The 12,303-nt window shown below is 40.6% G+C and overlaps 1 protein-coding gene across 5 annotated transcripts in view; it reads left to right on the top strand.

The window, feature by feature from the left end:
* The first annotated feature begins 5,119 nt into the window (after positions 1 to 5,119).
* The window catches only part of ARHGEF3 (Rho guanine nucleotide exchange factor 3), a 117,759-nt gene continuing 110,575 nt past the window's right edge, over positions 5,120 to 12,303 (top strand). For 2 of the 5 annotated variants that reach the window (XR_010305236.1, XM_064156711.1), the window contains exon 1: positions 5,672 to 5,728. Coding sequence is in view for 3 of the 5 variants with exons in the window: in XM_064156711.1 (XP_064012781.1) it covers positions 5,676 to 5,728 (53 nt within the window). In the remaining 2 variants the exon portion in view is untranslated. Of the gene's footprint in view, positions 5,355 to 5,579; positions 5,595 to 5,671; positions 5,729 to 12,303 lie in introns of those variants that run through there. The other 3 variants (XM_064156713.1, XM_064156715.1, XM_064156714.1) reach the window with 3 other exon arrangements.

Here is a 12,303-nt window from a genome sequence, read left to right as displayed (position 1 = left end):
GAACCTGCAGGGTGCTTTCCTGATGTTTGAGAACTGCTAGCCAAAATTATTCCACTTTGAGGATGTGCAAAGATATGTATTGCTATGAGGATGTGCATATGGATAATACATCTTGAAAAAGTTACGAAAGTAAGCTCTCATTTTTCTTTTGTCTTTCATGCAAATACTGTGGATACAGACACCTCCACCCCCGCCCCGGCTCCAGTTCTACCAGAAAAAAACCCATCCAAAAAAGCCTCAAACAAATCAAAGACCACAAAACCAACCAAAAAACAACAAAAGCCCCTCGTGAACCCCCCATAACAAAGAAGCCAAAAGCCACATAACCACCACTGTTTTGTAAGTTACAATAAGGAAGGTGCACTGCACACAATATGTGCATTCAAACTATATCTGGTCAGTCATGAATTACTTCTAAAAGGTCAGAAGTTTGAGGCTGTTCTATAGACCATCTCAAGGAATTTTTCCTCTTATCTGCTATAAATCATTTTATTTTACATGCTATCATCTGTTACTGTTTCCCAGACTCTTAAAACCCAGAAGAGCCAATTTTTTATCTTTTACAACAGGATACAGATTCATTCTTTATTCTCTTAGAACTGATTTAATAAAGTCTGATTTACCTGATGTTCATTTTTATAGGCAGATGCACTGGTGACAGTGATTTCATATGTTTTGCTGTCCATGAAAAAAGTAGAGCTCAGTCACATTGTCATATTGGTCACAAAAAGTAGAGGAGAAGGAGATGTTCTTTTCTCTGGGTCAGGTCATCACCTTGATGACCAGAACTTGCAGTGCTTACCCCCTACCTACCTCAGTGTTAAAAGCTCAGTTCTTGGCAATTTTGGTATTTTACTCTGATGCAGATACTTTGGGAAAGCTGAGAGTTTGGGCGTGGGGGAGAGAGGGAGTTACATGGAATCATTTTCGTAAAATTATCAATAGAAAACTATTATAATAGTAAACAGCAGTACAAGAAGAAATTAACATCTGGAGAGTTTTCTGCAATTAATAAAACCAGTTAAGTATTAATGGATAGGGAGCTGTGAAATGCAAGGCTGATTTGCTGCAGAAATCAAATTACCTTTTTTCCACACTGTTGGTAGGTTCACAGGCCTCGAGAACAGATAGAAGGTTGAACTGGCATGAATGAGTGTACGGAATGCCATCCTGTTGGGCTGCTGATTTAGCTGGAATTCTAACTATTTGCTTGCTATTGGTGTGCAAAAGGATCTACTTGGAGAGAGGCAGTTTTGTTGATTACATAAGTCAGGTAAATTTATTTCATAACAGTCTACAGAGTTGGTATTTTTTTTCTGCAGAGGGCAAGCATGCAGCTGTGGTTCCATGTAACTGAAAATGTTGTGACACCTGCGTGCTCCCTGTGCTAATTGTGTAATAACATTTTGACTGTAAATCACATCATATTCTTCACAGAACTTGCTCTGAATTTATATAATAGCTAACCATGTTTGTAATGAGATTTTACCCAAAGAAGGTTTTTTTGCTGTTTATAATAATAATATAATTTCATTTGGAATATAACATTTCTTATAAATAGATGTGGAACCTGAGATTATACCAAGGGCCATGGGAGACTGGTGCAGGTTTTTTTCCCATATCCAAGTAAAGCAACCTTCGGAGGCTACACTCTGCTTTTCTATTAGAATGTAGGTTATTGCAAATAACTGCTGCCCAAGAGTTAACCTTTGACAGTACAATAAAAATACAGATCAAAACTAAAACCAGAAGTCATCTCTTCATGGCTGAGAAAAAATTCAAAGGATTAAACCTGTCAAAAACTTGATGCTTAGCACTGGGAAAGGGATAAGGAAACACTTAAGGAATGGACTTGTCTTATTTTTTTTATGTAGTTGCCAAACTAAACTGTGTTTTAAAGAAAGATGTTTTCAGAGGAGTTTTTACATCAAGGAAATGGGCTTCTGGTGTATTTTCACTGCAGCTAGCTAATGCCTGGTGAAAGTAACCTACAGTGCAGGTTGCAGAACAACAATCACAGTATAGAAGTCTTTTCCAGTAACATTTTCTAAGTCTTTTATGAATGCTGTGGCCACACCCTTTTTAGTAATGCTTTGTTTCTCAGATGATTCAACTAATTTCAGTGGGTCTGATTATGAAATCAGATACAGTGTGAGTGTGAGATACATCAGAGGAGTAGTTTGGTGTGTCACTTGTCATTTTTTCCTTACAAGAGCACATTGGGTATTATAAAGGCAAAAAGTTAGGTGTTGTTATCCTTATTTTATATGAGAAATGAATATGAAATAGATTCACTTGGAAACAGAACTGAGGCTGGTGTCAGCTGAAGACAGAGCATGCGATTAATGTCTTAGTCTTGAGCCATAATGGTGCTTTCAACAGTCTGTACACAGAGTATTTGGTGGAGATATTATTAATATTGCATCTTTTGCTATTTTGCAATAGCCTGCTTGATAGCACAATCAGCAAGGCAGTGGTTTAGGCACCAGACAAGTTCTGTGGCCCCATCCCAACAGGTAATCTACTGACTGAACATGGTGGGAAACAGGGTGGCACAGCAAGAACTTCAAGAGAGAGAAGCAGCAGATTTAAGGCAGACGCTGAACAATGTGCAATATCCCACAGAGATCTCTGAAGTGTGAGTAACTTTAGGGCAGCCTTCTGTGCAGGGCACTGCTTCAGCCCGATAGCACTCCTTGCTTTGCTTGCTGTGTATCCAGTTTGCAAGAATGACTCCTTCATAATTTTGATGAAAACCAGGAGTGATTTCATTGCTGTCAGTTACATCATAGTTATTTCAAAATAATTAAAACTGAGGCTTGAATTAGATCTGCTTGTCTTTAGCAACATCTAGGGGCTGTACCTATAAAAGTCATTAGTCATCAACAGAAAGGAAACAGTCTACTCTTTATTGTAGCTTTTGCAAACATGTCAAGGTGTGATGTAGGTGTTCAGAAGAAAACCACCATCTCGTTGCAGAATAGTTGGACAGTGCTCAGCTGTTGAGGGTGGAGTGAGAATAATAGTTACAGAGAAGCAGGGGAACATTCTTATTTCTAAATTTTACCCTCTTTGCTTAGATTGCCATCAGACCTGAGAAGTAGAGGTACTTTATTTGAATATTTCTGCTTTTTTCCTTAAGTTGTCATGATAAAAAACATTTTTTTAAAAGTATAACTGTCAAATACCACTTCTAAGCTAATGTAATACATCTAACATTAGCTTTCTGTATTTTGCATACTAAGGAAAATGTCATGCTCATTAAGATTTAAAAGTTCTGAACAAGTTGTGTTATGTAGTTTTATAAATCAGTAATTACTGAAATACATTAAATCTCCTTGGGCAACGTTTGTAGTTGACGTAGTTGAGCAGATTCCAGTTTGTTATACAATTATAGAATTTACATCAACAAATTGGTCGTTCCCAGTGTAAGTGGAAATTTTGAGTAGACATAAAATGGACTAAAAGTTAAAGGTCTCTCTACAGAGCATCTCTTCCCACTTCCTGATAATGAATGCCAAATTCGGCTTCAAAACAAGGGTCTAAAACCGTCACTTTTTCCTTTGCAGGCATGGTATGTCTTCGGTAAAAAATGGACGGGCACTTTCTATTGCAGCTCTGCTTTTGCAGCAGGCACCACTTCATTGGCACTACCAAAGCAGGAGGTGGGATGTTTGTTTTCTGGTTCTCTTGAGAGAGGCCATGGGTAAAGGCTCACCATTTCAGGAATCCATCAGAAATTATCAGACCTGAGCCCTCTCAAGGATTTCTCCATTATGCTAATTATATCAATCCTGTTGGGAGCCCAGCCTTTGTCCATAACAGAGTTCATTAAAACATATAATCCCTGTGTAGCTGGCTTTGCCACTTGTAACATGCAAGTCCCCTTATACCTGTCTTAATGTATGTGAATTGCTGCCTGAGGAACAGAAAAAAAAAGTACTTGTAAAACTGCTATGGTATCTTCCTGTGTATTTTTCAGGCCATCTAGTTTAAAATTAAGCAGTTTCTTTAAACGTGACTTCAATTTTTACTTTTGATTGCAGAGTGTTTCCATACTGTATAAAGTGGAGTTCAGAGATGAGTATCCCAAAGCGAAGAGCTTCAAGGGAATCGAAGACCATTACTTAAAAAGAAAAAAGGTCTAATGTCCATATGTCTATGCCCCATTTTTAGCCTCAGCAAAGATTAAACCTCACTTCAAAATGTTAGGCTTTCCACTTCAAACCTAAAGGTAGTTGAAAAACACAATTAGTCTAATTTTAAATATTTTTGGTATCTCTGGGCTGTATTTTTGTGCTGCAGAATGTGGTGAGGTACTTTAATCTTCTATTTCTTTTTTTCCATTGGCTGTTTCTTGTTGTCAGTATGGCAACTGGAAAATACTTGCCACCTCCGCTTTGTTTTCATTTACATTTGCATTTACAGTGCATACAACTGTTAGCATTTATCATCATACTGTACTAGTGGCTGTAGACTTCTGTTTAGCAGCCACTATACAGACAGGCACCAGAAAGACAGTCCTTCGTCTAAAGAGCTGTCGTTTACTTGCTTCTGTCTTCAGAGCCTTCTTTTCCTTTTGTGAGCTGTGGGGCTTCCCCCTTCCTTACCCGCCCAGACAGAAATTCATTCTCGTTGTCCTCTGCACATTGGTGGCCACTGCTTTCCTCAAGTTGTTGACCTTAGGGGACCTACTTGTTAATCCCTTTTGAGATTCTTGGATTGGCCATCGTCTTGTTGGTTTGGTTTGTGGTGGTGTTTTTGTTGCGTTTTCCTTCTTCACCGCCCCGGACCCTACCAAAGTCCGTGGCGCGGTCCGAGGAAAGGGGGCTGCTTGCCTGTGCCTTACCTCTGGCTTTTCTCGGAGCCCGGACTCTCCATCCGGGAGGCGGAGGGCTCAGGGTGAAAGCCGGTGAGGTGAGAAAAGGACACGGCCCCTCCGGCCAGCGCAGCGGCCCCACGTCCCCGCGGTGGGTATGTCAGAGAGGAGCGGAAGGGAAGGGCGCACAGCTGCGGCCGATGAGAGCTGGGAGAGACCCTGGGCGCGGGACGGGGAGCGGCGGGCGGTCCGCGGTGCTGTGGGACGGGCCTCGAGGGCTCCGCGGGGCGGGTTCCAGAGCGCGGTGGGGGCCGGCGCACAGACACGGCTCCACCTTCCGCCTCCCCTGACAGCTGCCGGGCCAGCCCTGGAACCCCCTGTGTGCTCTGCGCTCTTGCCGCCTGTTGCTAACGGCTCCCCTGCGCAGCCCCTGCGCCCTTTCTCGCCCCCGCTGCCGGCTGTGGCCGGGTCCTCGCTGGGGAGGCAGCTCTACGAGCCGCATGCCGGGAGCCAAAGAAGAGCAAGAGGGTGCAAGGTAAAGAGTTTCTGGGTTCTGCTTGGGGCCGAGCGGGGGGCCGGTTGCCTGTCAGAGGTGGAGGCGTTCGGCTTCTTCATGGCACCTGGAGACGGTGAGGCTTAACGGGCACGGAGAAGGGCGGCGGTGGCGGGGCTGACCATAAAGGTTGCATTGTGCCTTTGAGGCGACTCGCCGCCTGTTACGAGATTCCGTACGGAGCGCCCCGGCGTTTCAGGAACTGCTGCCTGTCAGCTGCTGGTGGGTCTGTGTAGAGGGAACGTACCCTTCTCTTCGTACATTTCCATATGCTGTCGCTGCCCTTGTCGCCCCGCGCTAGCGATGCCCAGATACCTCTCACCGTCGGAGCTTTCTGCCGCCAAGAGCAGTCTAACGTAAGCCGGAGGGGGTCGGGCGGGACCCGCTTACTGAAGCACCTCCGCGCTTCGCTCGTGCCCGGCGGCCCTCTGAGGGGCCCTGAGGGGGCCGGGGCGCCAGGGGCCAGGCGGCGGCTGGAGGCGGCGGGCGCTGGGCCTGTTTCCTCTCGGGGCTGCGCAGCCAGTTTGATTTAGTTATTTTTGAAAGAACATATTTATTTAGTGACACAAATCTTAAGATTTAGCCATAAATCTCACACACGTGTCAGTTCAGAGAGGAAACCTCGCGAAGGACAGGCCGAAGTCCCAGGTGCTTTTTCCCTCCTTTGAAAAACGAAGTTGTTATTACAAATATTTTATTCTCCCAGCTGCTTGTTTGGCTTGGCGAGTAGGAGAGTGGCTCCGCTGGTCTCCGGTTTTCAGCCCTGCCCTCCACTCAGTACAGCCTCCACCTTGAGGGAGGAGGAGGTTTGTTGGCGAAAGGAAAGTGAACAAAACAAACAGGGATCGTAATTGCTTGCACTTGTGGAGTCAGCCCCGGCGAGCTCTGCACAGGCTGTGAATTGGCCCGGCTCGGGTCATTGCTCGAGTTGCAGTGGTTAATGTTAGCGAAAGCCCGTGGAGGTGACAGCGTTGTGAGGTGATTGGTGGCTGGCTCCGGGGCAGTGCTGGTATTTTACCTCTCATCTTAGCGACGTGGCTGGCGGTGACCAGAATTTGCGATTAACTAGGGAACCTTTTACATTAATGAAAGAAAGCCAGCTTCTGTGGTTGGCGTCTAACTATTGTGGTGTATTGGTTTGGGGTTTTTTTTGTTTGTTTGTTTTGTTTCCTAGGACAGTTCTTAAATGTTGTTAATATATTAATGTTCACTTACATATTTTCTGTATATGCATATATAGTTAGTGATATCCTGTAGTACCTTGCGCGAAAGGGCAATGAAAAGTCTTTCATCCTTAGTTGTTACAGAATCATTTTGGTAAATACACCCAGCTCTAACCTGCACAGTGGTTTGCCAAGTGCAGCATGTTGTGAGTTGAATGCTGTATCTCTGCAGAATTTGATTTCAGAGTAGAAGCCATGGGAACTGGAAACATTTGGAGTAAAAGTATTTATTGTAGAATAATAGCTCTTGCAGAACAGAATGTAGGTAGGAGAGAGTGAACAACAGAGCTGTCTCAGCGTATATGTAGTAATGGAGTGCATGTTTGGTTTGTCATTGTGGTGGATTTAGCCCTTCCTAGCTAAGATTTTTATACCTGTGACTTGCTACTTGTTTTCAATAAATATTTATGATTCGTTTTCAGTGAACAAAATACCATATTGTTTCAAACAGAAATCCCTTTTGATTTCCCGTCAGAATGTGTGCCTATCAGTGAGCAATGTGAAGGCCTTGTGACTCATGAAGACATTGTAACAGACAGAGTCATGCCCTGCACATTTTCTCAGACCTCTGCTCTGTTTTGAATAGTGCACTTCTTCTCAGGACTGCTTTTGTGTAGACAGTTGTTCTGGCACAGTTCCAAGATGTGGGAGCCTTGTGCATGCAGGATTTGGAGGTGTATTGTGTGGAGCTGCATCCAGCAAGTGGCCTGTGAGACTGTGTCCTTAAACAAAAATCTGTTGTGTTTTGTTCATGAATTGAAATGGGCGATACCTGAATTTACTTGGGAGTTTATATGCAATGCCTTAATGCTGACTCGTGTTACTTGTTTCCATCTTAAATCTTCTGCTTCAGGAGGTGCTTAAGAAATTTATCTTGACCTCTTAAATGCTATTTGTACTACTAGTATTTTATTTGCATAATTTATATTTTTTAGGTATTTTAACAATTTTATGTTTTGATGAAACACCTTTTCTGAGTGTTTTTTTGTCGAAGTAGCTGCATGCTGCTACAAATTTTTTAATAGGTGTAAATAGGTGTATTTAGAATATTTTTTGAGTGCTTCATATGTGTGTATTACATTGCAGATCCCTCACAGTTGTGTGCATGTTGAGAAGTAATTTGTTAAGAGTTAGCATTTGCTTCCTGTGTAATGTGTAGGGAAACTGTCAAATTATGTGCTTAGCAGAAGACTAAAAGACTTGGCATGCTATGCATCATGCTAATTTATTTTGTTTAACTTCAGTCTGTTAATGTTTGATTTACCCAATCCATTCATGTTATTTATTTATTTCTAAAGTATGAGGGGGTGGGTAACACCCAAACCATCACAAGGATGTAAATGTTGCAAGGTCAGGTAGGTTTTACAGATACATAGGTAAATTTAGTGCTTCATACATGAATTCTAATCTGCAGTTTGGAAAAAGCCTGAGTAGAGCAGCACTGCATTGTGGTAAAAGGTAGAAACATGAAAATACTTGAGCTTGTTGGTCAAATAAAAGTCTTGGAATGATAATGTTTGCATTTGTAGTTACTGGCCAGAAAAAAAAAGTTATCTCCATGTATCTGATATTTTCCAAGTGCTATAGAACTCCCTTTTTTTAAACCAAATTGTGCCTCTCAGCTTATAAGAGCATGCTGCAGATTTCAGTTGTCCAAGTAATACAAAATCTGGAGTAGACAAATGGCAGTGGTCTTGCACAAGTCTCTAAGAACTCATAGAACTACTATAGTGTAGTAGGTGAGTCACTGGGAAATGAAAGAGTCAGTAAATACATTCCAGTAAACTGTTACTAACAAGCTCCTCTTGCTTTGCTTCTGAGTATTAGCTGCAAAGTAACTATTACAAAATAAAGGAATTTAGTGTATATCTGTGGTGACTTCCATTCCTGAATGTAACATCGAAGATGTGAAAACAAAGAAGAAGAGTTTTCCTGTCAGGTGTCAACCAGGGTTGTGCACAGAGTGATACACTGTGAACTATGGAAATGTGAGCAGCGATTAACCTGCAGGTGCTCAACACCATACAGAATCCAGCTGGTTAGCATGTTAGTAGTGGGTCAGGCTGTTAATAACTAAATGCAAGAGCACATGTACCTGCCTATTTGTTCTTCCTAATCACATGCTCAATGAGCACTGTAAGGATGTCGTATCTGAGTTGGTACCATAGCCATGTGAGTAGTAATGTGTCTTATGTAGACTGCTCCTGAGCATGGTGCTTGGAGGCATGGACAGTAGTGAAATCCAGCAGCCCCTTCTCAAAACATTGTTTGCACTAGACATAAAACAGAAGTTTTATGTTCTTTGCAATGAAATAATAATTTGTTGTGCTTCTCTTGTTAAAGAGCATTATATATACAGAGTGGGCGGGTAGTGTTATGTGACTAGAAAGGTGCCCTCTACTGTTACTTGCTTTATTATTTATTCATTTTCCCCTCCCTCCTTATCTGTAGGATTAATTACCCTCACAATCATGTAGATCCCCTCAAAACTCTGCAGGGCTAGTCAATGTGTGGTACAACTTGTATTCAGAAAGATTTACTGCCTTTTACATCATTGAAGCTTGCAGATACATGGGAAGTTGGCAGGTGTTATCTAGACTTGTATGGTTTCTGTAGAGCCAGAACAGCTATGCTGCATTTAAGTTCTTAAACATTTCAATTGTTGAATGTAGAACTGTAATTAGTTAATTTTAAACATTTCAGTGTCTTTCCAAAACAAATGTTTTTTGATTCTAACTAGGAGAAGAGCATGTCCATTATACTGTGCTGTAGCAGTAATCCTACTGATTATATTTTATATATGGCATATTATTTTCTTGGAAGGTTCTGTTTGGACCCTCCCCTTTGTCTTGTAGGCAACAACCATCTGTTTGAACAATGCATGTTTTGGAGATGGCTGACTGCCTCTGTTTGTATGTGGCCTTAACTGATATATGGGGATAGCAGGTGGTTAGGAGGAGTTAGAGGCATGTGTGAATTGTCATACAGCACTTAGGGCCACCACATTTGTATTGACACAGGCTATGATGAGTGTATCTCAAACTTGGTATCCTACATGAATATGAGCTTTGAAATACTTTGTCCACAGAAGAGCTGCTGTCAAAATTGTATTTAATTGATTCTCCACCATTTCCCTCCCCAAGACATTAATTATTTCAAGAAAGCTTTTTTACAGTGTGAAGAGATGATCTTGCAAACTTTCCTGTGTAGATTTGGGTTCTGACTGTGCTCAGCAATTGTAGGTGAAAAGACTGAAAAGATGATAATTTTAGGACAATGCACTCCTTTGTCTGCCATTCAAATCTATTAAATAACCATGAAAAATAAATGCAAAATCAACTGGGCAGACTTCAGTGACTCAATAAGATGTAGCAATCCCGAATGAAGTAATGATGATTATTAAGACAGGAGGCAAAAAGGGTGTTAATTTTAATGTTAAGGAGAAAATACGCCACCCATGCAGATAAAATTTTGAACCCGCTGCCATCCCTTGGCAGTGATGTTTCTTAAAAAGAGTTGTGTTTGCTTCAGTTGTTGTAGTATTTCTTTTGGTTTTCATTTGTTCTTAAGGTGTTTCTTTTGAGAGTAAACCTTGTCATCATGAGGAAGGCAGGAATGTGTTGAGAAGAATAAAATAAAGGGTAGTGGTCACTTCTATTTTGCACTGGGCATGCATTTTTATAAGTCTGTTATTAGTATGAAAAAGTGCTAATTTCATAGAACTCTTTTGTTTTAATGACCTATCCCTCACATCATTTAATCTTTGTATACCTTTTTGCAGAAATAGCACAGTAGTTATTTCTGGAAATAGTTCTCTTTATAATCTAGATTTAATAAAATCATAGTTAAAATCTTTGTCATTGTTACAACTGTTGAATAACATCTTAGTACTTGCTTTCAAATTCAGAAGTTTGAGGATGTTAGAGTTAAATTAAACTCAGAAGTTTCTAGCTGTGTGAGTCACTAGATTTGGAACACAAATACTCAATCTTTGGAAAGAACCTCTCGACTTTGTTTTGCTGCATAGTGTCAACTGCAAAACACAGTACAGTATGTTTAAGTTAAAAGTAGTTGTATTTACATTTGAAATAATAGTTCATGAAAAAAATCATACAACTTTTGGCATCTTTTTGCTTGTTAAACTGCCTGAAGTCAGCACTAGGTCTGTAGTAGAAGCAGTAGAAGCATATCATTGTATTGCTATGTATTGTTTGCTGACTTGGTTGAAAAGAAATAAAAACTTGGAGAGGGAGAAAAGGATAGAGAAGTGGCCAGTGCTGGAGAATTCTTCTTGCAATCTGATAGACTGGAGAGGTTCTTTTGTTTGCTGTCTGGTGCTGGAGCCAGATATGTGAAATAGGAACATCTGGATCTTTTAGTCTGGAGAGAAATGGATTTGTCTCAAAATGACATAAGTCATTATAACATCAGTGAAAAATAAATTCCTCAATATCTATTTATGTTTAATAGAATACAGTATTTAGTGTTCTCTGTGGTTTGTTGAAAAAGTGTATTTTATTGGGTGTGTGCTTTTCTGCTTTTTAGAGCTTGTTTAAAATATTTTGTTCAAGTCTTTGCTAATGGTTCATAATGTTAGATTTTATCCTAATCAGATAAGAGAGGTTAAGTTGTGTGATATTACTAAGACAAAGAGTACTGAAACACTGAATTACTTTTGTTTTTCAATTGGTGCGACAATCAACTGGCATCCCTAAAAGATGGAACAAACAAAGCTCACAAACATTTCCTGTTTTTTCTTGCACTGCTGTAGTTCCCAAGCTGAAACCACTGAAAGACTCCTGATAACTAAAAGGCTTCTGATAAGTTTGCAGACTGGACAGTGCATATGTCCTTGCTCTTCTGTCCTTTGTCGCAGTTATGTACAGTATTGTGTAAGATGCTGATACACAGTAGAGACGAAATGGCAATCTGAACTTCTTCATAACTCTTGTTTTTCACAGCAAGGACCATCTCAGGAGAATCTGTGTTTGTATGTAGGGAATAAAACATGTACCAAATTGTGGTTTCTCTGATGCCCATGTCTTTCTATGCAAACATTTTTAAGTGGTTCTGAGAGATGTCCAAGTTGCAGCCACGCAATCTCTTCAAAGCTGGTAGACACTTCCATATGCTTTCATGAAGGTGATGTGAATTGTGATATAACATGTTGTCTTCCTTTTCTTCTGGTATTTTCTATGGGAAAAAAATTAAGTCTTAGCTAACTTAAAAGGACTAGTACTGCTGTGAACAGTACTAGACTCTGTTTCTCCAGCAACAAACGATATTCCATGTCAGCTTGGTATGAATTTGCATTTATGTATGTATTGTCTTTTCTCTTTTAATCTAGTTTGTACTAAGAATAAATGCAACATTCATAGCATTTCAAAAAGAAACATTGTCTCTTATGTATGGCTGGACAGACTGTCTCACTATCTATAGCAAGTGTGTATGTGTGAGAGGGAGCCAAACTTGATACTTGCTGTGAGACAGAAAAAATATATTATTTTAAAGCTGCTTCTCTATCATCTTTGAGATTTCTAATGGAATCACCAAATATGGAGTTAAAAGCTATCTACAGAGCCTGTGGTCCTTCAAATACCTTTGTATATATATTTGTGTAAAGTACCTACAGAAAACTTACCTGCACTCTAAAAAATGCTGGAGATTACTATCTTGCCTCTAGGTCAGGAATAGGAACCTTTTTGAAA

This window comes from Pogoniulus pusillus, chromosome 16 (assembly GCF_015220805.1).
Source record: "Pogoniulus pusillus isolate bPogPus1 chromosome 16, bPogPus1.pri, whole genome shotgun sequence".
In the NCBI taxonomy this organism is placed as follows: Eukaryota; Metazoa; Chordata; class Aves; order Piciformes; family Lybiidae; genus Pogoniulus; species Pogoniulus pusillus.
This window is presented reverse-complemented; position numbering and strand designations above follow the sequence as displayed.